The sequence below is a fragment of the Dicentrarchus labrax genome, unplaced genomic scaffold (assembly GCF_905237075.1).
Source record: "Dicentrarchus labrax unplaced genomic scaffold, dlabrax2021, whole genome shotgun sequence".
Taxonomy (NCBI): domain Eukaryota; kingdom Metazoa; phylum Chordata; class Actinopteri; family Moronidae; genus Dicentrarchus; species Dicentrarchus labrax.
Window position 1 is genome coordinate 16,251,199 of NW_026136701.1, and position 27,207 is coordinate 16,278,405.

A 27,207-nucleotide genomic window follows, 5' to 3' on the forward strand; every position below is an offset into this window, starting at 1 on the left:
TGCCTGTGTGTTCCAGATTGCAACTAACTCAACACCTCTCACATGTGTATTTGACGACCTGGGAATGAGGTTGTAAACGGGTTGTAAAGCGCATAGGAGAAACCAAAACCCTCGATTTGTCCGTTCTGGGCTATTGTAGAAACATGGCGGTTCAACATGGCGGACACCATGGACGGCGACTGGTCTGTAGATAAAAAACGCTCATCCTAAGGTAACAAACCACAACAATTCCTATATTCAGGTGATTATACACTCATGAAAAGATACCTGTGAATGTAATATTCCATTTCTGCCAACAGATGTTACACACTGGACCTTAACAGGCTTATCAGATGAAGGCCTCCCTTAATTGGAGAACACTAGTTTGGGAAAGCATCCATTGATAAATGTTTCCACATGTTAGCTGCTGCTTTGCCTGTGTGTACCAATATCTTAAGGATGATCTAGACTGACAAATTACCTTTTTGTTACATATTAAACAAATTCAATTAAATTTCATTTGAATATATCATAAACCATTTCTGCCAGTTATTCCGTTGAAATGTTACACACTGGACCTAACACATTCAAACGTTACTGATTGCTGATTAGTGCATTGAAGTATGTGTCAGCTTTTTCCAACTGAGTCCCGCCCAGTTTAAACCAATAAAAGACCAGAAATATTTCATGTGAAACAGGTTTTGGCAATGTAGGAAGCCATTGCTTATAGTGAGAAGCCGATTGAGAAAATAGGGCTGCACTAATCAAACGTTTTTCTTTTCTGATGCCGATTTCGATTTTGAAATCAGGCTGCGTACTGATCTGATACCAATGCTCTGTTTCTCCCAGATTTAGAGTGATTGCTAAGGCTCTGAGATGACAGCCCAGACATGTAACTGATAGCAGAAACTCTGAATTTGAAAAGGAAACTGTATTTATTGTGGATCCGTTTGCATCGTGACTGATACTCAGTCCACTTCATAGACTCAGGATCGGTGCAGATCCCGATCCAGCATATCAGGATCAGATTGGGAGATTAAGATGAAACAGCCAGGTCAGATTGATTGAGGGTACCATAAAATGAATAAAGGGGAGCCATGGCAGCTGTGCTCCATGTACCAAGGTTGAGTCCTGCAGTTAAGGTTCGATTCCAGGCTGCGGCCCTTTGCTACATGTCATCGCCTCTCTCCATCTCCCACATTTCCTGTATTCTCTCCAGCTGTCCCTGTCAAATAAAGGTAACAGTATTTAAAAATAAATAAATACAATCAAATGTAGCACTCTGTAGGCCTCTGGTGAGCTCTGAAGGCAATTCAAGAGCCATAATCTGGCTGCGAACTACCTTTGATTTGCTAATGGATCACAGTTAAGCCATTAGGGAGGGCAGGGGTTGGAAAGCCTCACAGTGGAAGACACTGGCAGGTTGCTAAAGTAAAGTGTGACTGAGAGTCAGCAGATAACCACGAGAGCAGCTATAGGAGGTTTCAAGCCTCGAGTGAACAACCCATTCACAATAAGAGACCTGATCATGTCATGCCCACGTGCCCTCGGTTTATGAATAAGAGCTGTCTATGACGCGCTGCTCAGGTTGGTAGGCAACAATGAAACGTCAGAAGAGTCAACTTGCATCATGCGAGGAAACAGCGGGAAGTCCTCAGCTGGCATGATGACAGCATGGAAAATGAGGTGCACCTGGTCAGCCTCGCGCAGCTGCTCACGCGAGGGCCTCGGGGAGAGAGTCCAAATACTACAGTGACTGAACACATATGCAAAGTGTGTGAGTGTATTGGGGGGAGAGCTGTGAGAAGAGTGTGTTCATTGACAACGTAAAGTGAGTCATGAGAGTCTGACTGTACAAGAAAATCCACCCATGCTCTTCTTCTTCTTTTAAATGTCATTTAGCACAGTGAAGTTGTAACACACACACACACACACACACACACACACACACACACAGGCCTTGAATGTAAAAATAACTTTGAAGTTATGGACTATGCATTGAAACAAATCAAATATTCATTTTTCCTTCGCTGCAGATCTCATCTGTAAGCGGGCAAGCCTTGGTATGAATCCCAAATCACACACACACACATACACACATACACACACACACACACACACACACACACACACAGGACCGCAGTGCACGCAAATAGTAATTGGCAGGGGGGGGGAAAGGAAGAAAAACGCTTTTGTGAGATGTCCGTGTGTCTTGCACACGAGTGTGGTGTTGCAAAGAGCAGGAGACGTCCCTAGAAACAGTATATTAAAAAGAAAGTAGAAGCATGTAATATTTATGGATCCAGAGTTGTGCGGGTGCCTTTGGGTAAACGGAGTCGATTGACGCGCGCGTTAAACCAGCCGCATGTGATTTCCAGCTTCAGTCATCTTGGCAGCACGATGCGAGGGAGAGACGGACACGGAGCTGTGAAACTGGACCCTCTGCCAGAGATGTCGACGGAGAGGAATCCCTGAAACCGCCGCTGCCCAGGAAATATGGACAAATCTTGTTTTCTGCGCGAGTGCGGGCTGTTTTTCTGTCGGTTTTTTTTTGTGTGTGTATGTGTGTGTGTGTGTGCACATCGCTACAGAGTAACGTTAGTGGACCAGGATGCCGTGTGGGCGATGCTGCCACAAGGGATACATTGTGATTTCGCAGAGATGTTTTAGCAACCGTTGCATACATTTAAATAAGAAACACACATCACATGAGGGATTGGAGTCCAAAGGGATCTAATAAGACATCACCACCTGTTACTAGAAAATCAGGTAAGCCTCACAGACCCTTTTTTTTTCTCGCTTTACATTTACAGTGCCTTATAATACAGTGCATGACGAACGTAGGTAGTTAATTATCATGGCAAACATCTATGAAACGAAACATTAATCCGTTTACAATGCACTTTTTTGAGATGTAATTTGCCTTAATGCTGCGCACCGAGATTTATGTAGCAATCACATATATGATCCGATGGCTAATAAAGCATCACATCTTCTAATAGTCACATTTGTGTGGTGCACAGGGCTGAGCAGTTCACTTATGATGGGCCTCTTTATTAAACACCCGTTTCATTATTGTGTGATTTGCAGGGGGATATGTGGGCTTGCAGAAACCTTTGCATTGCCTCAGTGCAGGTACACACAAGCAGCACCCGCAGTTCCTCCAGCCAGTGCAGTCAGCAGCAGACCTCTTTTCATCCATAGTGCTGCTATTCAGCGGCGTTAAAGTACTCTCTCCGCACTGGATGCACATAATCGTCAACATACCTACAACTTACATATTATTGTTTATTTAATATATCTCTAACGTCACTGAAGTGTTCACACATAGCTCATCTGCAGCTGCTTATTGTAAAAGAGCATCAAGGCAATATCCATCAGTGGTAAACCAGGAGTATCTGAGCCTGCTGCTGCTGCTGCTGCTGCTGGTCCAGTGTGTTTTATTAGCCTGGCAGAAAGCTCCTGAATCCTCCAGTGTTTCACAAAATTTATGTTGCTTCTTCAACTGTAAACTGCCTTGGCTTGTTCTTTCTCATTATGGGCTGTAAGGAGACAGACAATCAGTGCAGTTTGTAGCTAAGAATCCCTCCGAGATGTAGAAATCAGACACACACACAGGAAGCACTGTCAGGCTCGTACAGGCATATTGAGCCGAGCCGAGCTGGTCCATTCGCTGGTCATAGGTCAGGAGCAATCTGTTTGATGTACTGGAGGTCTCACTTCCTACAGAGGAAAAGATGTTGACATGTCATTGACGATTTTATGCCCTAGCACACGCAATCTCCTCCTCCCCCCTGTTTCTGCTTCTGTCCTAAATCAAAGAGCAGTTTGGCCAAGTGACAGAGGTACACTGGCAGAAAATCAGGCCTGAGTGAAATGGTGTCAGTCACGTCTGGTCAATATGTCAGGCGGATAAGAGAGAGCCAGGGACAACTTGTTTGAATCCTTCATACTGTGTCGCAGCCTGGATAAATTGGAAAAAGAAGACTGTCACCAAAGTTTTACCCAACACAACCGTGATCTAAAGCACACTGGCATCAATCATGATCTGGAAACAATGTCTACACTGCACATTAAAGAGTTCCTCCACCCTTTATCTTCCCTACTTAAGTAATCAATAGCCTGCTGTTTCTCCTGCAACTGAATCCCAGTGGGTTATTTAGAAATCCGGACTAGTTAAAAATCTTGAAACGTACAAGTTGGGAGGGGGTTATCCTAAGGCATTACTAGAAGCAGTGAATCCACACATTGACATCAATTATGTATGTTAACACATTCAAAGTGCTGTTACGCTCCGCATCACAGCTCGATACGTAACAGAGTTTTTCTGAATATTCAAGGGTTACACTTTCATTACTCAGTGAAGCAACATTTCATCTTTTTATGCCATGTGGCTTTATTCCTGACCTATTTTGTCCATAAAACAGATTGCTGCTGTGCTGAAAATGATGCACATAAAAACTTGACACGACCCCAAAGAAAAATGGAAAAGTAGCAGTGAGCATAAGGAAAGTAAAAAGGCAGAAACTAAAACAGGATTTTGTGTATTTAAAGAAAACAGTTGGCCACCTCGAAATAGAGCCATCCATTAACATTTTCCTCCAGCGATTGTTCTATCTAAAGGGCAGCTGGGAGAGCCCACAGTATGTCACCGTATGGCTGGATATCTTCATTACAATCTAGCCCCAGAGCCCGGCAGCAGAGAGAAAAATGTATCACACCTGATGTTTCTGTGGGGCTTTTATAGCAACTGTTTGGTCGACCATCCATACAAACTGCTCCAGATGTTGAATTCACCGAGGAGAAGCCATATGCTTTTATTGTGGTGTGATGTATGAGCAGCACAAATAAAAGAGCTCTGTAGATATCTCTCTCAGAGTGCAGGAAAAAAAAATATTGCTGGTCTGTGCCACAAAGTCACTGTCATGCAACAAGAAAACCATTAGTCTGGCTTAGCGGAGACTGATGGCTAATGAAGCGAATGCACACCAAACTCTCGTGGTGGGGGAAGACAGAAGGCACAACTCTCATTTATATGCGTCTCATATACCAGCCCATCTGATTTAGAGGTTCAGGACTGCAACACAGACCCAGACACTGAAAGCGACACGTAGGTGATAACTGCCCTAAGAAAAGCAATAAGGGGTTAGATTATACACAGTGATTTATAATAATAGCACGCTGCATAACACCCTTAGAGATAACATCTATACCCCCAACAGTGGAGGGCAAGCTGCATTTCCTTTTTGCTTTACAACATGTAAGTAGCCCAGGCTGGACAATTTTAGGTCACATTTGATTAATGTGGAGAGTCTGCTTATTCGTTAAGCACTGCTGCCTCGACAGCACACTACAGTAGCAGCTCAACCTTGATGGAAGGCAGTCTTGTACTGTAAATTGCATTATTATGTTTCCTTGCAACATTTGCAATCCATTCAACCTGTGAATAGTAAAATAGCCCCGAGCAGCAATTAACCAGCTTCACAGTTTTTGCTTATGATGGGAGAATAGACTGTATGCCCACCATAGCTTATGTTTACTTTAACAGTAGTGAAATTGTCCACAATACAAGTGTTTGCTAAGCATTTATGTGGGGCTGAAACAATCAGTTGAGTGACAGGAACATAATGGCTAATCTTTATGATAATCAATAAATCAAGTTATTTAATTCAAGCATTCATGTCAAGCTTTTTATAGGTTTTTATATCAAAATACGTTTTGGACTCATTCATTTAAGACACTTTGGGCTGTGGGAAATTAATCAATAGAATAGTTAATAATGAAAGTAGTCATTAGTTGAAGCCCTACATATATATATAGTCATACTTTATAGGCAGTTTTCAGGTTAATTTGTCACATTTTGACCTGGAAATGACCCAAAGGGAATTGCACAAATCTTCTAGGAAATAAAGTAAACATACGAAGACCTACATAACTTAATTTATATCCCTAAGACAGTAATTTGTTTCATGTCACGCAGTTTAAATTCATAAATAATTTGCCAGAGCAATTGAAAGATAGTTCTATATTTCCCCACTTTATCTTTAGTTGATGAGCAGATGTGTCCCTAGACTGTGTAGCTTCATTTCAATGAAGCCTGGCTTTCAGCAATATGCTGAGCTTTTTAATCCTTTCATGTACTCTACACACAGCATGGTGCCATTTTCAGGCCCTGAAGTCTTCTCCTGCAAGGCCTCATTGGTTGAAATACAAAAACGACTATATGCATTTATATTTATACATATATAGTATAATTAGAAGAGTGAATTGTGTTATTCAGTGTAGTATAAAGGCTCTGCGTTGAGCCTAATTAAGACCCTCATGTAAGATAACATGCTTGACTTGCGCAATCCATTTATCCGCAGGCGTTGCACCATAATGTCATGTTAAAGAAGGAACAAAAAGATTACAATCTCATTAAGTAACCTGTCAGTATAATGGTGCTGCAGGAACAGTTTCTTCTAGCTATAGTTTATTATCCTGCGTACGTCTATTTCTGCCTCCTGATATCCAGTCATATAACAGGGAACCAGTTTGTGAAATGATTCTTGCTGATTTAAGTTGGCACCCACCTGATATCTGGTGGCTCTCTGTTGCCAAAAAACATACATCATAGTCAAGAAGGTCAAGAGCTCAGTCTATAAATGTGTCCATCACTAATTTACTTCTCTGCCTATCATTCATGAGCATCTGGCATGGAGAGCGCCGCTGGCTGTTACTGGGGCTCAGGTATTGACTTACGAGGTAATGAAAGACTTATTTTTTGACGAATGCTCTAAAAAGAATTGAAAACGTGATGAGATGCTCTTTTCTATCTTGCCTGAATGATCCGTCTTGAACATAATCTGAAAAGAAAAGAAAAGGCGAAGCAGCACCTCTAGCGGCACACAAAACCGGCCGTGTTGAATGCAAGATGTGCTCTGTAAATACAGGACCGCTCTAACAGCTGCATCTTGACACAAGTCTGTGCACCGACTGAGGGTTGAGTTTATTAATGTGTCACGAGTTGTCAGGTGAGGAGGTAACTGCACACCACACATGTTTAAGCACTATTCTTTCTGTTTAAACCACGTAGAGGTGAAACATAGCTTTTCAAATGTGAGGATTTCTCAGAGTTATATTTCTGTATATTTAATATTTGTGGGTTTTGGACTGTTGGTCGGATAGACATGACATTTAAACATGCTGCCGTAGGCTTTTGGGACTCTCGACGTTTTCTTGAATATAGACCAATCGATTAATTGAGAAAATAATAGGCAGATGAATCGATAATGAAAATAATCATTAGTTTCAGCCCTATAATTGCCTGAAAAAAGCCTCTAAGCAAAAATGACAGAAAATTCTAAAATCTAATTAGCTGTTTTCTTAATGTTTTACAATAGTAAATTGAATATGTTTGAACTATTTTGGAGTATTGGTAAGACAAAACAAGCAATCTGTACATGTCACCTGGGGCTTTGTGAATATGTGGTAATCGTTTTTCACTATTTTTTGACATTTTATAGACCAAACCCCAACTGATTAATGGACAAAATCATCTGCAGATTAATCAATAATGAAAGTAATTGCTTAAGCTCTAAGTGAGGAATAGTAAAAATGTACATTTTCTTTCTTTGCCACTCATTTTTCTATGAATGGGGCATATTTCATACTCCAGAGATACAAAATCAAAACAGATCATTGCACTCACACTTCAATTACAATTTCCATTTCAATCCATACCAATTATACACCTACCTGCAAAAAAACAAAGCAGCTACAGCTCTCAAGTTTGAGACACAAAGAAACCCATACACACTGACTTTAAGCCCCTAGAAAGTCTAGCAGCACTATTTTCAAAACAAGCATAACAAGAGTATAGTAACATTTAATAACAATAAGTGAAAACATGGAGAACAACTTATATTAACACAAAGAGTACAAACCAACTACATTTTCATTCATATAACAATTAAAGACCATACCATGATTACTAGAAAGCCTTTAAAACCTTCTGATTAGATTGAATGAATTAAGGAAAATTAAATTGTACATAAAAAGAGCCCTACAAGTTTGCTGTGTCTTAGAACCAAATCTGACCAACAATTCAGCTCCCACTTGAAATTTAGATACATGTACAAGTCTGAAACATGTCAAGTATGAAAGAAGAAAGCCCCACAATCTTCAAAAATATAACAACAATTTCAATGGCTTGAATGTTACAGAAGTTTTAAAAGAAAAAGAAAAAAGTAAGTAATCATAAGTATTCTTCAGTTTTGGTTTTCTACACAAAGGTAGAAGATTGTGTTTAAAAGATACAGATACAGGAAGGTGTTCATTGCTGGCAGCTTGGAGCATAGATTTCATTATGTTTTCTAACATGAACTGGGCAGATCCTTTGAAATCCGTCACTATAATGCTATTGATGATGAGCAGGACTCTTTTGGGATGCCATAATATTTGAGTAACAAAATATCTGCGATCATCACTCGCCAAATTAAAAGGCTGCACTCCCAGGCACCATATGTTCCAGGTCGCAGAACAAAGTGAACATACAGTAAGTAAAACCCATCTCAATTTTCGTGTAGTAAAACTACATTTGCCAAAGCACTCTGCAGACAGCTGCTCCACCTGCATGCACAAACGGCCATTCATCATCCTGTATGGGCCACAGCTGTCCTCAGGTCTAAGAGATGTAGATGTCACGTTATAATCTCCACATCATCCAGCCAATCTAACTCTGCTCCTCTCTCGCTTGTTTCCTGCCATTGTGTCAAAGACAAGAGCATTATTTGAAAAACATTGCCTGGCAAATTGGTAGGACTGAAAATATCTGATGGCAAGGTTGTAAAATGAGTTACGCTGACTCGACTTAAAAGGCACAAAAGGTTCGGCCTATTTAATCTTTGGATGCTCGCAGGATAAAAAAAAAGGGAAGTGCTGGCGTCTGACAGGACGTACAGGAGGGCACCTGCGAAGACAAAGTGCTCGTCTCGGAGTCGCAGACACGTTTTTCAGCTGACCATGTGAAGACATTCATTTTTAAAGCAGGTCCACAAATGATGTCAGGATTTCTCTTACATCCATTACAGAGTGTCTGACGCAGACAGCTCCATGCAGGTAGGGACAGGCAGACTGTGATATTGTATGTCAAATGGACTTTCTGAAGTCAAAGAGACTGTGGACCACACATACATTGACATATATTGAATTTCATAGATTATTTACATATATTTCAAAATGCATATAAATAATAGGTTTCTGAAGTACATCACAGTGCAACACATACTTTTATTATTCATACACATGTACATATTAATAACATACAATGTAAAACAAATGTCAATAAATTTTACAATATATTAAACTGCCCCAACTAATAATTATTTTGAATATGGGTATGAGAGGATGCCTTCAGATTGCTTGTTTTTGTCCGAACTGCAACTCTAAACCCAACAATTTTCAATTTATAATCAGATAAGTTAAAGAAAAGCAGGAAACATTTAGAATCTTTGGAAGTGGCAGATTTTTGGCATTTTTCTGCCACAGAATCAGAACTTTCTGTCAATCTATGAAACAATAAAGTGACAAATTTTTACAGGTCCGTGTCATTAGCAGCATTACTATAATTTTCTGTAATATGATATATTCTTCACTACACTGCAAACATTAAATATAAACCCAGTTGCTAATTTATTTGCTACTCCTATATCAAATGAATGAAGTCTAATTTCACCCAAATAAATGAGGTGGACAAAATATAACACAAAATAATTCCACAGCACCACAAACTACAGCCTCCAAAATTATCATAAATCTCTCCGAAAACACAAACCGAACATTATAATGAAGGAAGGATTCATTGCAATGTTGAAACAGTTTAGACTGAATTAGTTCTAATTAATACCTAATAGCATTCTATGTAATAATCTGTATAAAAAGGTGTGTATAGTGTACACACAGACCTTATTTTCTGTTTCTATTACATATTGAATTCTTCTATTTTATTTTTACTTGATGTGTATTTTCTTATCCATTGTGTTGTGTTGTGTTGTATCTTGAGCTGCTGTAACAAGCAAATTTGGTATTCTCTTGGTAAGTCTATCTTACTGTATAGTGTGCAGTATGTCAACATGGTGGATCCCCATAAATGAGTTGACTTGAGTTAACTTTATTACCATTACAACTAATTTAGTTTGGATCTTATTTTGCTCATCAGACAGGACAACATTCAAGACCGTCTTCAGCACTAAATAATACAAATAATGACAAACCATCAAATAAATAAAACCTATAATATAATATAATATAATTAAAAGTGCCAACGGATGCAATTCAAGAGTTGAATAATACCATAAAATAAAATACACAATCTACCACACACAATAAACCACACATAATTACAGAGATAATCAATCAAAAGCAAGCGTCTCATAGCCTGAGGAAATGTACTTTACTGAAATGGATTCATAAAGGAAAAGTTAGCTAGATGATCTGATCATCTAGAAGATTTCTTGGGTTTCAGCCTTGACTGTAATATAATATTAATGAATCTCTCTATTCCCTCTTTAACAAATACATTTGCCAATTTCGTCAAGGCTACTCTTACTGTACAATCAGGAGTCAATGATTTATGCAGGAAATGTAGCTTGAAATGCATATACTGTACTTGTTTTTCGAACAAAATCTTGAAGAACAACGATCATAGTCGAAACACTGCAGCTCAACAAAAAGGTGGCACGAGCCAACAATGCATACTAACGAGAAGGATTTCTCAAGAGTGTGCTATTGGAACCTAATAAACACTTTGAAAGAGTCATTTGTGCTTGGCATACAAAGATCCAAGAAACTGGAAGAATGCGAGTTAATTGCATTTTGGCATTCGTGCACATGAATCCACAGGTTTGTAAGAGTGAGCGAGTGAGAGGGTCCTTCATCACAGGCTGAGGATTGAGATTTTGGAGTTTGAAGTTTGCTTTTGAATCTCCTTTTTTTGTACCAGGTGCTTATTTGGGAAATAAAGCTGTGAATTGCTTCTGATTCAACATCCCACATTCATGCAGTAGATGTATTGACATCACGCTTATCTGGGTTTTTGGCAACTGTAGATTAAATCTTTTTATTTGTAGTCAGAAGCATTTAATCAACATTATTCAGCTCTGTTTTTGAATTTGAATGCTTAAATGTTTTGTTGTTGTTGTTGTTGTTGTTGTTGTTGTTGTTTGCTTCAGCTGTTGTGTGTAATAGCAGCTCCTTGGGTTTAGTATCAGAATAATACCTTAACCACATCCTCCTCCTTTTACTGCAGCACGGCCACCGATCAGGAGTGAAACCTCACTACGCGATAGCCTCATTCTGCTCTTCAGCATCGGCTCCACTGGGAATAATCCTGCAACACCTAGAGCCAGCAAGGAGAGGTGACAGCTCTGCTCTCCCACCACCCAAGTCTGACAGCCATGATTCGGGAAGGCCCTCTGCTTCGGCTCAGATCAGGGATCAACTCGCTGCTCGATGGCTAGATCTCACCGTACAAAGAGCTGGGGGCCTTTCTACTGAGGTATGTCTCTGGTTCCCTCTGCAGCACAAGTTTCTTTAATTCAAGTGTGAGCCGTTTTTGTTCTGTACTTGTTTTGTCGAGTCAAGTGGCAGTCATGTCTGATTAAAACTGAGTGGAACTGGTTTATGTAAATGAGGCTCTCGTACAACATTCCTCAAGACTACTTGTGTATCTGTCTGTATAGAAGTCACCTGATTTAAAAAAAGGATGTGTTAGTCATTGGTAGTGTTTTTTTAAAACCACAATACCACTCAGATTGTGGTACTGTTATCGTGGCATTTTCTCTTACTCTGGCTCAGTTTTATGCTTTCTCTGACAGCGCCTCAGATATGGTAACGCTGTTCATTTCTAGGAGCGCTGGATTCGATATTGAAACATTTATTAGGATACCTGGGTTCTCACCTTTACTAATAAATTATCCATTACTGCTTAATGGTCTCCGGTTCTCTCCCAAGATCGCTTAATAGGGATTGTTGAGTTGACATTAGAAGCGGTACGTTTCTATAAAATTCTACTTTTCTCCATTGTTTAAGTTCTATATGACAACGGCCGACTTATGATTAAAAAAAGGTATCATCCTAACAATGCCAGTTTAAATCAGCTGTGTGGTTTTGCTGCAGCGAGCCAGTTATGTCATTAAGCGTTTGCCTCCACAGTCTAACTCGATCTTGTTTTTCTTTGTTGCAGTATCCCTCACTGCATAGTAGCACATGGATTTCAAGACTTCAAATGAAGAGGTTGGTTAATCTATGTAACATTTTGAATTGACTATGATTATAGAAGCCGCTTTGGCATTTTCAAGCGCCTGAAAGCATGTGACTTGAAGCACAAATCTGTAAAGTACGCATCCATTGTCACCTGTACAAACAAATGAGTCAACAAGCAAACACACACAGTAAAACTCACTTCATGATGTTGCTCTGTTCAGTGTGAACAGCAGAACACGACTGCTTGAAATGACTTTTAGTAGCCATATAAATATTGTATGTATACGACATTACTTACTAGTATTGAACCATTCTGCAACACGGATAGAAAGCTGCTCTCTTTTTGATTGTTTTATTTCCTGGTGCTGATTTTGCATTTGTTTCTTAAAATGACATGACTGCTTCAAAGTCCTTAGTATCAGTACAATTAGCATGTTTGGGGACAAACCTTTCTCCAACCTACTGCAGGAGTGGACTAAACCATATATCTTCCAGAGGAGAGCAGGTCTAATATGGTTTTCTATGAGGAATAATGTACCAAACGTTTTATTCAGCCAAATAAAAAACTGACATAGAAGACCTACATGTTGGCCTTTTTAATGATTTAGCCACTACAACATAGGCCTTTTTAATATTCTGTTTCCTTCATCTGTAATATTTTTTGGTGTGCTTGGATTGTCTTTCCTTTTTTTTTTTTTTTTTTGCACACATGTTTTATCTACAAAGAGCAACCAGTAATTTCCTTTTTTCCTAGCCAAGCGTAATAGTTTACTTATAATGCCAGTTATGTAAAATATCAACACTGCAGAACCGGCTTTTAATACTGTGCTTTTTGAGTGCACTCTCCATGTTGGGGTACTTGGTTCCACCACTCCTCTTACAACTACACCCCTGGGTAATAAAGAGATTTCCTTGTGTATCTGGTCTGATCGTGATGCAGATAATAATGGAGGGGGGGAATTATAGAGAAACAGAATCGGAGATGAGGCTAATTATTTACAACGCAAGCGTTACAGCAGGTCAATGCTCAACCACTTGAGACGCTGTCAGTACCAGCTATGTACAGTTATGGCACTACTGCCCTCATTTTGCTCGGCTAATGACTCTCACGCACACATTACCTCAAATAATGTGAATGAATGCGTCCCTCATTTCATTTCTCATGCTGCAGCTGCTCCAGGCGGAGGCTCATTTCTTCTCATTCCTCATTATGGGTGAAAGATAATATGCTCCATAAACTGACTTTGATTCAAGTTTGACCTGCAGTCTGCTACCACTCGGCTCGGTCTCCAAGAATAGCAACCAGCTGTCTTGTTAACTGATGAGCGACGTATCCCGGGTGACAAGGATGCTGACACTGGTGGCTTTTTTCTATTAGCAGTCTTGTCAGGTGAAGGTGCTTCTTTTATTTAGACCTTTTTAAGTCAAGGACAGGGCAGGCATTGCAATTAGCCAGGGAGGAGGAAGGATATGCAGAATGCAAATTTATGCGGATTAGCATGTTTTAAATGGATCATTGGAAACAGACACAGTCCTCACACAGGGAGATTCAAATATAGAGGGTGAGCTTGGTTCCAGCCACTTAATTTCACAGGTTCTTAATTTGTCATCATCCTCAGCATCAGCCTTTCACTTACAGTAAATTAGATGATTTAAGTGTTTTTTTCTCTCTTGCCGTGGATGTATACAAAGCAAAGAGAGGGCACACAATGTTATCACGACTCTTAAAAACCTGTTTCTGAGAGAGTATGCTCATTATTTGAAATCATAAATCAACAGTTGTCTTGTGTTTTTTAATTGTCTAAATGTGTATTTATTACTCAGAGTGTGGAATTATTTGCTCCAGCATTAGCATTAAAAAGGAAAGTCGTAAAAAAGAAAATAACAGACATCGCCAAAAGTCTGAATCCTAATTTCCATGTTCATCCTGAAACGAGTATTCATTCATTTCATGGCCAGTTAATTTAGTCAGGGAGGGATGATGAATGATTTTATCTTTCTGACTGTTCGCAGACAAAGACTGGGATTTATTTGATGCAAGAAGGTAATGAGGAGCCGTTTAATATTCGACTACACTTGGCCAAAGATATTCTGACCATTCAAGAGCAAGATGTCATCTGTGTGTCAGGAGAGCCTTTTTATTCAAGTGTAAGTAACCCAGTCCGTCTCTTTAAGAGCTCACACATTGAAATCAGTAACATGTACAGCACAATGAATGATGATTACAGCACAAACATAGTGAGAACAATGAATGTCTGCGTCAATGACAAATCTACGTCAGTTAATCTATTCCTCATAAATCAAATGTAGATATTAAGTAGTGATTCACCTAGTGCATTGTGGTGTATAGAGTGTAATATTTAGGCCACACTTGTCACCGTGCCTGACAACTTTTTCTTCACATTATTAAGTTTACTGTTTATCCACTGAGGCCTGACTCCATGACCTTTCTCAAAAAGGCATAACTCATTCAATAACATTTTGCTGTCAAAGACAAACAGAGGAAGCGCTTGTGTCTTCTGAAACATGATTGCTAATTAACGGAAAGGGTGAAGACACGGGTATGTTAATGCACCCTTAGCATGTCAGAAAGTCCCAGTGCAGACTTCTTGTGACCAATTTAAAAATGTTAAATTCCTGCATAGTATCAGAACTAAATGTAACGAAAAAGCAGTGACAGGTAATCAAATTCCCAATAATGATATGAATCAACATCTTTGTACTGGAGCCACAGGCTGCAACAACCAATGGAAAAAGGAGTGAAATTACGAACACCTGACACAATTACAGCAAGTGTGAGACAAACAATATAGCTCAAGATCCATAGAATTCAATTGAAAATAGAAAAAAAGAGAAGTTCAACAAACAAACTCGTCCAAATTTCATATCCAAACTTGAAATAGTCAGGATATGTTGTTACTGTCTTCTTACTGTTTGATTGGTTTTTGAAACCCGTGGCTCTTAAAATTAAGATGTTGTTTCATATTGTGAATTCGCTGCCTGGCGAAGGTCTACACAGTAAGACCAAAACACTGCATTTTTAATAAACGTAGTGCTGCTGACAAGTGTGACAGCGATTTACCCACCACTAGTTTATCAAAAACATTCAAAACGGTGTCCCACATAGCAGGAAAGGTCATTTTTTTTGTTTGTTGACTGACTGAATCAGTGTACTATATAGCTGGAGCTGAATGATTTGGGTTAAATTATTATCATGAAATACATTTAAAAAGTATATATTTTCCAGTTTATATCATGATATTGAAAATGTATGCAACATCACATCAATAGTGATCAAACTTTTGTTAAAAACAATGAACTGTGTTCCACTTGTGTTACAGGTGTGAAACTTGTCCTGTGCTGGAGCCAGGAGGCGATTAGCCTAGCAGCACCTCTAAAATTCATTAACAAGAAATAAAACAGAGAAGTAAAACTGTTAATTTGTGGTTTTGAAGGGAAGTTACCCGCCATAACAACAGCCCGGCGCTGTGACTTTGTGGAGTCTTGTCATTATGGTGAGGTTACCCGGCAACCCGGAGAGTGATAAGCTGTTAGAAATAGTTAAAGCATGTAACGGCTTCAAAAACCTCAGATTGTTATTTTTTTATTTCTGACTGTGTGCATGGATTAAAAAGAGAGACATATAGACATAACATGTTAATTAGTGAGCTTTAGAGGTGCTTGCAGGTGGAATTGTTCTACTTTTGGACAGAGCCAGGCTAGCTGTTTCCTCTTGTTTCCAGTCTTAATGCTAAGCTACGCTAATCACCACATGGCTCCAGCTTTATAATTACTGCTGAGGAAAGGACAGTGGTATCTTTTCATGTAACTCATGCAAAGAAAGTGAATAAGTGTGATTCTCAAAATGTCTTTTACTTTAATAATTGATTTTTGCAAATGTTGCTCATAATCATTAATTTGTACAACATGTTAAGATCATATATTAAGTTAAGATTTCAACAAAAGTCTAAAGATGATAATATTTAATCATCACTGCTTTCTATGTATTATTGTTAAAATTAGCTACATTGATACTTTCAATTGTACCTTACAGAAACAGTATATAATACAATAAAGATGTAAAACTTAACATAATTATTATTTATTATCATTAAATCTTCTAACAAAAGCAGCCCCTTTCCACAGGTTCAGCATCAGTCTGAACTCATTTCTTGATGCTAACTGAATCTCTTCCAGGAGAGGACTGTAACGATCAGGAGGCAGACAATAGGAGGGTTTGGCCTGAGCATCAAGGTAATTTAGATCCCAACTGATTAGGGCTGCACCTCTCAACTTCTTTAAATTAAGTCTGAACAAGTGTTATTGATAATTGTCTTGTCAAATAACAGCATGCTCTGCTTTCAAGTGTCACTGCCTGATTCTGTGTTTGTGATACCTTTCTAATTCAATTTAATTTAATTTAATTTAATTTGTCTCCTCAGGGTGGAGCAGAGCATAAAATCCCTGTTGTGATATCAAAAATATCAAAGGAACAAAAAGGTATATTGTTGGTTTTGGACAAACAACTCCTTCCATTTTACTCCTCTAGTTTGTTTTTACTTAAGTGATTTTTTTGTTTCCAGCTGAACTCTCTGGCCTGCTCTTCATCGGAGACGGCATCCTTCAGGTAAAATGCCAAAACTCACATTACTGCCTGTTTACACAGCTCATCCCACTCTGGAAAATAACAAATCTTTAATAATTCATGTGCCACACGTCCACAAAACTGTGTTGAACAATGGTGCATCCCTATAGATAAATGTCACGTCCCCAAGTCTTTCATTTGTTACATGTATTTCAGTAAAGAAAAAAAATCTCCCACATCCCATCTCTCAGCTCATATGATGCAGAGGAAACATCTACAAACCAGCCAAAGGCGTTCTGTATTCATGGCAACTGTGGATGTGACTCTCTTGTTTACAGTTTTCAGTGCAGATGCCATAACAGTTATTGTGCTTGCCTCATTAATCATTCTGAAGATAGAGCTACAGTGATATGATGCCAGCAGTATTATTTAGGGTAACCCTGTTACTGTTGTTTCTAGATAAATGGAATAAACGTTAGAAGTTATCGCCACGAGGAAGTGGTAAGCTGTCAGCTCATATCTTACATCTTTCTTACACTGCAACAGCTCTTTCAACACCTTATCTTGTCTCATTTTATGATTTGTATCTTTTTGACATGTAAAGCCAGTTGTTTCTGTGTCATCCTTTTTTAAATGTAACTGCAAGAGATATGTGTGTCAGGAGCATAACTTCTGCGTCTGTGTAAAATCTCTTATCTTGGCTTTCCATTCTTAGTTAGACATTAGCACACCATGTTTCATCACAGCAAGCAATGAGCAGAAAACCACGCAGTTTACAGCTCATGCAATAAAAATATTCTTGCGTTTTTTACTTTCCAGGTCCAGGTTTTGAGAAATGCTGGTGAAGAAGTGACTCTTACGGTCTCTTTCTTAAAGAAGACCCCAGCATTTCTGAAACTGCCCCTGTGTGAGGACTGCACATGTAAGAAACACTCCTTCAATGAAGTATAAAATCCTATTACTGCACTACAAAATAATTAACCAAGAATATTTATAGCTTGTGTTACTTCCTATCAAGGACTGGTTGTCCTGGTGACTATAAACTCGAGCCTGAAGAGCCACTTTTAGAAAAATAAAAAAGTATAAATTAAGAAGCTTCATTTTTTGGATTTGCTCATCTTGACAAACACTGAATACAGATGGGACTTTGCTAAAGAGAGGGGTAAAAGAAAGAGGAACAGACACATCTCAAGCTTAACAAAAGATGCTTAAGACTAAACTGATTGAATTGACATTGTTCATTGTGGTGCAACTGATTGCTCTTCCATGGGAAAGCTTCAGCCCGTCATCAGACATGAAAGCTTTCATAAAATCCTTTCATATGCGTATATAGGCCAGGTTGACTGGCCATCCAACCAGTCAACTGAATACAAATTGGCACAGAGCCGGAGCCTACAGTGGAGGAGAACAAAGTAACACACTTTTGTTGATAGCAGTGATTCACTGCAGTTAGAAACCTTGAAATAGATGGAGGTGTTGCTCTGAGTTTGGAGGCTTTATTGGCTTTTTTTGTGTGTGTGTCCCTGCTGTACTTTTAGGCATCCCCAGTGACCAGAGTAGTGGAACTTCCTCTCCTCTGTGTGATAGCGGACTGCACTTGAACTACCATCCTAACAACACGGTACTTTTTTCATCAGCTTCTTCTTTGAATGACTGATTCTATAACTGTCCCTCTGTAACCATGCAGCAGCGTTCCCGGTGCCAGAAAGTTGTTACCATGCAACTGTCACTGCTTGCTGATAACCGGGATGCTCTATCTTTATCTTTTGAGGAGGGTGAATCAGCTTTCCTCTGCAGCCCGCACTCACTGAGCCTGCCTATGCACCTGCAGCAACAGCAGCAGCAGCAGCAGCAGCAGCAAAAGCACGGCAGCAGCAGGACTCACGCTCTTGACATGTCAAGTGTTTGAAAAGTGTGACCTGGGAAATGACAATCTCTTCTAAATTGTGTTTCACGCTTCTGCAGGACACGCTGTCCTGCTCGTCCTGGCCCACATCACCGGGGCTGCGGTGGGAGAAGAGATGGGTGGACCTGCGCCTTATTCCACTGCTCCACTCACGGCTGTCGCAATACATCCCGGGCTCTGACGCCTGCAGGTGAGCTGCGGGACTTCCATCTTGAAGTTTCAGTGGTGTCAGTCCTGACTTGCAGAGCTGGTATCTCCCTATAAGGCTCTGCAGACCGTTAGAGCTTACTAAAAAAAAAATTCCCCTGTTAAGTGTGTCCCTTTAAACACAATTAAATAAACAAGAAATTTAAAAAGTAAATTTTACTTACATTAGTTTTGTACAACCGCTTTTGGACAAACCTAGTGAATAGAGGATGTTTGAAGTAATAAACCATTAAGCTGTCAATAAAGACACTTCCATGCATGTTTTAGACCAATAACTGAGGGTTTCATAAGCATACCATACATTTCTACATTGATTAGCCATGTATTATTGGCAATGGGTTCAGTTTATTTTATGACATAATAAAGATAAACTTCACATCACATCACTTAAGACTTAAAACAGGCCAGAGTAAACATTTTGTTTGCTTCATTGATTTATTTTGGTTATAAAATTGCGAGTATGCTCTTTTTGATAACTTGTTGATATATTTAAAGCGTCAATAATATATTTTTCAATTTTTTGATAACAATGTGAAAACAGTGTGACAATGTGAAAGGGGTTGCTAGAAATAGAGATGAAACCTGCAGAGAATTATTACCTGACTCTGCAGCTCCCCTCGGCTTTATAAAGCCTTATAGCGAGTTTCAACTTCTTGTTTAACTGTCTGGTCTGTTACTTTACCGCCACGTTGTATTCTGCTGCAGCTAAAAAACACTGTACACTATAGCAGACAAAGTAGTATTCATCAGGTGGCCAGAAACTCAAAATGATAATGACTCAAAATTATAATGTTGCCGAACTATTTGCTAACGAGTTTGTCAGTGTGTCAAGGTGCACAACTTGTTTCCACTCCCTAGTGGCCAAAACCAGCAGTCATTGCAGGTTTAAAGGAAAAGTTTGAGGAATACAACTTACCAAGATGTTAGAAGGGAAGTGTTAATTGTAAATTTTTTGCAGAGGGAAGATTTTAAAGAGAGATTTTTATGCTGGGATGGAATAATTACTTATGATGACCACCCAAAAATTAAGTTTAGGAAAATATATATCGCAACTAGGTTTCCGGTCTTTACAAGTTGTTTCTCATCAACTTCTGATATGAATGGACACTAATGGCTTCCTTGAATGTTGTAAATCAATCAAAAGAGTTATGGTATGTATGTAATTTGTAGTCTATGGGTTTAAAAAAATGTAAAATCATTCAATGATCTGTTGTTTTTCTCTTAATTCTTTCAGGAAAAATGCCTTCCAGGTCATAGCTGTGGACGGAGTTTGCAGCGGCGTTATACAGTTTCCTACAGCTGAAGACTGCTTGGACTGGCTTCAGGCAATAGCGAGCAACATTTCCAGTCTCACCAAGCACAATGTGAGTATGGAACAATATCACTTGTTCGCTCTGCTGCTTCTTGCAGTTCCCCAATAAACCAATAAGATACTGGGTTTGGTATTAATGCAACAGGCTTTCAATGTGTGGATTTTCTAACAGTCCTTTTGCAAATGTCACAGCACTAAGTAGACACATACTAATGTCTTTTCACACCATACGTATCATACACACTTATTTCTAAGAGCCTGAGGTCACAACAGAAATTACACTGCGCTACACTTACTCCCTCCAGCTAAACCTATGCACTTATTTATAATTCACCATGGTACGTTACAGAATAATGATAGCAAGAGACAGCAAGAAACAAAGAAATAATGATGCTGTATTCTTTATTTTATTGTGAGATTTATATTTTTCCAGCTCTTAATAAACATGGTATGTTTTTGTTTTTGTGGCTCCAGATGGGTGGTGATGCTCAGCAGGGTGCTTGAATATAAACACTGCTAACAAGCTCCATCATATGTGGTGGCTCATAGAAAACCTGACAAAAAGTGTCTCATTTTGACACATTTATCAGCTTGTTTATGTGTATTTTCTTCCATTTCCATGCAGTAAACTGTGTGTTACATTTCCAGAGAGCCTGCCATCTAGAAAACATGCAACCAGAGAGTAGTGTTGGCTCTTCACATGACATGAATATGACATGGATCGAGCAGCAGTGAAAAATAGGGATCTGTAATTATCATGTGTCCATTGGTGTGTGTGTATGTGTTTATGTGTGAGTGTGAGAGTATCTTCAGGGAATAATGGAGCCCTGGTTAATTGGAGTGGACGAAGTGAATAGCCTCAACAATCAAGGGTGTATTTCTTGCTCTGGCCTTGGCATTTACTGAGGTGTGTGAGTGAGCTAGTAACTTAGATAAATGTTGGATACACAGATTACTGACAATAGAGAGATAGTAGTAAATGCCATATGATTTTAATATGGCTGAATCATCAGTGATGTCAGTTATTAATACGCTTTAATATTTACCTGATTCTTATTAAAGAAGTAGGCACTAAAAGAAAAGTCAGGGGTTGTTCGAAGTCGGTAGGATCCTTCCTTTTGGCGACCATGAATGTCTGTACAAACTTTCATTACTATCCATCTAATGGTTGTTGAGATAATTCAGTCAGGACCAAAGTGGTGAACCAAGTGACTGACATGCCAAAAAGACCAACGTAAAGAAGATATAAAGAACTCCTTTGTTTGTTATCTTTTTAATCTATATTTCTAGATTTTAACATATTTTTATAATTAAATATTCTTTAATCATAGTTTAACTTATTTTAAAAAGTTAAGTTTAAGCGTATTCACAATTTTTTTTAAATGCTGTATTCATATGATGTGTTTATGTGCTTTGTGTTTTCATTTTATTGCTTCACAACAAATTACCTCTTCGAGACAAATAAACTGATTTATTGAATGATTTATCATGCTCAACCAGATCTCACAAAGATCTACAATAAACTGTAAACCTAGAGACTGTATTTGATGTGCTGGTGTTATCAAATCTGCATTTATTTTTTAAAAGCCAAACTAAATATTCATAGATAGCCCCTAGTAGTAAAGAAATAAGCCCCACTTATTAAACAGGAAACCTTGCAAATGAGATGAACAAGTGGACAAAAATATCACAAACACCTAAAAATATATGAATATCAAGGACCTAATAAAGAGAAGGGTCATCCTTTGCTTGCAGAGCAGCTTCATTCCTCCTTGGATGTCTGTCATACAATTGAACTGAGCTGTTTGTAGTCAGATGTTGCACCATTCGTCATAAAAAAACGCCTCCAGCTCTCTGAGTGATGATGGAGGAGGGAATCCACTCTGTGCTCCACAAATGTAAAATGTAATCTCACTGTTTTTAAACATACTTTTTTTGAACTGAGAGTCTGTTTTTTCTATTATTTTTGTATTTTATTTATTACTTTATTTCATGTCTTTCTTCATTCTGGCCTTTTATATAATTGTTCTTCTGCATCTTGCATCATTTCACATGTCCTCAGGTAGAGTTAAATGTACATCTATGTTTTAATAACTGCACATTATCACAATATTGTAGTAAAGAATTAGAAATATAAAGTCTCTCAAAACAGAGATATAAAGTCAAGTACCAGCACCTAAAATTCTACTTAAGCGCAGCACGTATAAAATAAGTGTTCCTAGTTACTTTGAGTACGTTTTACCTCTGGGGAACCCATAAACTCCAGTGAAAGTTCTCCTGTATGTATTTTTGGATAGAGAAAGAGATGTGTGTTTTATAACTTAAAGAACCCCACAGCCTTTCCTCATTTGTGAGGTAGGTTAGACCTGCAGTCACTGTGACTGGTCACAACAACCCACAGCTGAATCTGAACAAACCCACTGTCACTGCTCCCATATATCCAAAACCCAGCTCACATCTTGACAGTTATCTGGTTTCCTTTCAGTCCCTCCGCTGAATAAAAAAAAATTTCCTCCCTCGGTCCAAATGTCAGTAACATTTCAAAATAAGCAGCAGTGACTTGTTCTTGCCTCTATAGGAGGACGGGACCAGGTCTGAATGGCTTAATTTGGTGTTGTGCTCCTAAGAAAGAGTTATATTGATAGTATAGTGTGGATTAGAAGCGAGTGATACCTGTGATGTGAGCAGAATGTTTTAATTTAAAGCCTGACTGCTCTCTCAGTAGTTTCCCCCGCTTTTATTATCACAGAGAGAATGGATTTTTTTAAATGGATTTTTTTTAGGAAGAGCCTCGGGTCCTTGTGGAAATGACTCTATCTATCTCATTTTGTAATTTGCATGCATTGAATAAATGAAGTAGCTCTAACAGTATTCTTTCAGTGCTGTGGTTAACATGTTAGCACAGATACTGTGATTCATAGTTTATTTGTTCTTAGACTGTCACTGATTGCGAGTCCCTACGGGTTCACACAACTGTTTTGAATTCTACCAGTAATTGGTGTCGGGTTGTTGGCAGGAGATATTTTAATGAGTTATTGATGTTCTTGTTACATTTAACAGGTGAAGAAGATTAACCGAAATTTTCCAGTTAACCAGCAGGTAAGATGTTTTTCCAGGCAGCAGGAGAGCAAGAGCTCCTGCTGCTTGTTTAGATGTTTTTTTTTGTTCCCCCTCATCTTTAAAATCAAGAAGTAAATCTAACCAGGTCAGTCAGTCAGAGAGAGGACACAGTCCTGTCTTGCCAGCTATTGCAACACAAGAGAGAGAGTGTTTGCATCATTTAGGTCCATCCACTGAGAAATGATCAGAAAACAACTTAAGGGCCTTCAGTCAGTCAACTCGCAGTGTCATCTTTCAGTCTAAACATGGAGAGCAAATGAGACAGCGGGGTTCCTTTTTCTTGGTTATTTATTCTGGTTCCTGCCTCACAAAAAACGTGGGAATTCACTTGACAATTCATTTAAGAAATAAAATGGAATGAGACGCTACTGCTTGTCCTGAATCTTTCACTGGCTTGTTTTGCCATCCATCAAAGAAAAACTCCAAACACAAAAGCAAGAAAACGTCTTACTTGGGTTGCAATCACCCTGACTTTAATGAGTACTGATGGTGAGATGCACTTGATGTCTAAAATCATGTCTCCAAGCATTTGCAGTAGAAGCGTTGCTTTTTCCCCTGTTGGGCTAACCTCTTTTTTCCTCCTGAATGCGTAATATGATACCTTTTGCCTTCATGTAAGGGTCGGCAACATGCCGTTTATACTGTTTTAGCTATATCTTATATGCCTCTGTGTGTATTAGACCATTGTGGGCAGGGTTATGAATCAATGCGTGCTGAATGATAGTTGGATATAGGAATTTTATATGATTTCATCAGTGGGATCTCTCTGGTATTTTATCTGCTGGATAAACCAAAAACTGACATATCTGCATGGTTAATGTTTAAAGCCCCAGAGAACTTCACAAGTATTTCTCTATAAGATAAAATATTCATGACTAAATGAGCAACAATCCAAGTTAAAATAGAAAAAAAACATCCTTAGATATTATTTATTAATACTCTGTTTGTGCGGTTTGATCAAATTTGATTGACAGTTGCTTTGCAACGTAAGCAAAGAATCCCAAAAGTGCAATTAAATTTTAATACAAATATTATTAAATTCTGATGGATGCCTTTCCCCAAGTTCACCTTTTCCCAAATGCACTACCCAGAGACACAAATATAGAAATCTGATGTGAAATAACCAAAATAATTGATTGATGACTATCGATTCCAATCTGATGCAGAGTAATACCAGGGCCAGAATCACTGATACTGATACTTTTTATTATTAATGTACTATTATGTTGGGTTTTATGAGATGAATGTATCATGAACAAACAATTTCTCAATGGATTTATATAAATTTAGATATAGAGACATTGTGATATAAAATCAGTTTTTTCATACCTTCCACCCCTACTTTATCCTATAATCCCTGTTAATACATCCCACATCCCTCATCTCCATGTCCCTCTTTTCCAATGATAGATTATCTACATGGGCTGGGTTGACGAGAAGGAGCAGGACTCCGTTCAGGACCGAATGTATTCACCAAAGTTCCTCGCTTTGAGGGGTTCCTCACTCTTCAAGTTTTCAGCACCTCCTGTAAGTTTTCACTTGGTCCTAATTTGTTTAAAACTAACTTCTTTAAACCATCAAACTTCTGTGCTTGAATTGATGTCGTTCAACTCCACAGGAGATTTTTCATTTGATGCTAATGTATTGTTGAGGGAGAAAATGCTTTCCTGTTAGAAAAGAAGGAAGCAGCTTACTCATAACCATTTGCGCTGCATCGATCTTCCTCTTGATTGATGATGATCATTAAATCTGTTTACATTCTGCCAGCCACTTAAGTGATTATGACAAGAGGGATAAGCTGTCGATGGTGCTGGAGATGGGAAGAGATTGATAGATAACTGAAATAGCCTTCTCAACTTGAATATGCCGATATAAATGGAAAATGCTAATGTGGAATATAGGAGCCTGCTTGTTCAGACGACGTGACAAGCTTCTTTATTACTGAAGACTAGTTACCTACGAGGAGTAGATGACAGTTTTGAATTCAACAATCATTCATCAGTTATTGACCATTCACTAAACTCTGAACAGTGATTGTCCATTAGCAGCCGTAACTAGAAATAGCAAGCCTGTCAAGCTCTGTATTTCTTTCGTCGTGCTGAAGCGGTGTGCATAGGACTAAAGAGCGATAGGCCGACTTGGTATCTAAATTATAAAAGTGACTGTTCGTAAACCAGAAATACAAGAGCCACAGTATCAGAAATGCAGTCTGTTTATCTGCTCTAACATAAGTTGTAAAACCAGGACTAGTTGAGACCAAGTCAAGGCCAAGTCCAAATGAGAGAGACATAGTCGAGACCAAGACAAAAAGAAAGGAATGCTTTCGCCATTGCCAATGAGATGAGTTTTGGCAGCCAGGCATACGATTGCAAGTGACATTGATTGGTCTGCATTGTAACCATAGTTACCATTGTCAATGCTCGTTCTAGATGGATTTTTGAAATAAAACCAATACCTGTTTTCTGAATGGGCACACTTCATCAATGGTTTTGCTTTCAAGGAGGAAGTTACTTCAGAAAAACAAAGCATTGTTTTTATATGGTGAGGTTGCTGCAAAGACCAACTAGAATATTTGGCGAGACCAATGACCAAGTCCGAGTGCAAACCAACGAGTAGCGTTACCTCTAAAGGACAGGGGCGTGTCAATCACTAACTTATTATGGGATTCCAGGTTAGCTACGTTTAAAAAAAAACCTGTTGACTGTGTGGGAGCCAAGAAAGACATGTATCATAGTCCAATGAGTGGCTCTGTCCTGCTCTTTATTAGATTTTCAGCCAAACTTGCTTTAGATAACAAACTCAGTGGTTATTAATCCTCAAATTACTCCTCCTTTTCTCTAGTAAAAGTAAATCGGACTGTATGAAAATACAAACATAAATCTAACCACAGTGGTTCTTGTCCAAGTTGTTTCTCGGTTTAGAGCGAATAACATTTTAATTACATTTTTATTTATTTAATGCTCTATTTTAATACAAGGACTAATAGCTTTACCCTGCAATACACACTATTCCTAAATTTCCATGTCTTCTAAGTGGAGTTTTAGCACTAGCATTAGCTTTTTGCTAACTGGCTACAGCTGGTAAAAGCCACTCATTTCAGGAGACTAAATCCACAGTCATCTCCTAGAAGGCAGCAGCTTTTGTTTACTTCTGTGTGAAATCTAGGAACAGCAGTTGCAAAAAATTTCAAGTGGTAAATCTGTCAATGTTTTCATTGTAAGCTGTAAAATGGAGAGCTCAACAGGCGTAGTAAGGGGTGAGGCGGTGTTACTGTTTCTCTCCCTTTTATAAAGCCATTCTTCAAATCAAAGATAACATTCATGTGACATTTTTCAGGTGACAACATGGGACTGGACGAGAGCAGAGAAAAGCTTTACTGTGTATGAAATAATGTGCAAGATTTTAAAGGTAAAGTAAACTTTTCTATTTCTCTAAACATTTAGAGAGGCAGCCTTCACACGCTGGATACATTGAGAGAATATTAAGTGGAAAACTAACTAACTTATATAACTCACTGATTTTTTTGCATGTGTTCTACTTCCCACAGAGACACTCAAGGTTCAGATTGTATTGTTCATTCTCTGCAGGTTTGAGGTCACTTTGATTGTGAGAATTTATCTGCAGTTCATTATCTCAAACCTCATTATGGCTAATTTAATTCATATTGATTCACATATTAAATCAGATATAAGTTGACCTACACTGCCATACCTATTACACTCTGCCATTTGGGTTACATGAAGCTATAAAAAGATACATTAGGGTAAAACACTGTGGTTCTTGCATATATAGCATGCATTACCTTCATGTAAGGATTCATGTGCTCTTAAAGCCGCAGTCTACAGTCGTTACTCA

General features: G+C 38.6%; 1 protein-coding gene across 1 annotated transcript in view; it reads left to right on the plus strand.

The window, feature by feature from the left end:
* The first annotated feature begins 2,155 nt into the window (after positions 1 to 2,155).
* Positions 2,156 to 27,207, plus strand: part of sntg1 (syntrophin, gamma 1) — a 30,048-nt gene continuing 4,996 nt past the window's right edge. Inside the window, exons 1-15 of the mRNA XM_051407138.1 lie at positions 2,156 to 2,748; positions 11,267 to 11,515; positions 12,203 to 12,252; positions 14,236 to 14,370; positions 16,420 to 16,476; positions 16,665 to 16,722; positions 16,806 to 16,849; positions 17,267 to 17,308; positions 17,627 to 17,729; positions 18,346 to 18,428; positions 18,773 to 18,903; positions 20,155 to 20,284; positions 23,293 to 23,331; positions 24,763 to 24,879; positions 26,689 to 26,760. Of these exons, the coding sequence (XP_051263098.1) occupies positions 12,226 to 12,252; positions 14,236 to 14,370; positions 16,420 to 16,476; positions 16,665 to 16,722; positions 16,806 to 16,849; positions 17,267 to 17,308; positions 17,627 to 17,729; positions 18,346 to 18,428; positions 18,773 to 18,903; positions 20,155 to 20,284; positions 23,293 to 23,331; positions 24,763 to 24,879; positions 26,689 to 26,760 (1,038 nt within the window). The 5' untranslated portion in view covers positions 2,156 to 2,748; positions 11,267 to 11,515; positions 12,203 to 12,225. The remainder of the gene's footprint in view (positions 2,749 to 11,266; positions 11,516 to 12,202; positions 12,253 to 14,235; positions 14,371 to 16,419; positions 16,477 to 16,664; positions 16,723 to 16,805; positions 16,850 to 17,266; positions 17,309 to 17,626; positions 17,730 to 18,345; positions 18,429 to 18,772; positions 18,904 to 20,154; positions 20,285 to 23,292; positions 23,332 to 24,762; positions 24,880 to 26,688; positions 26,761 to 27,207) is intronic.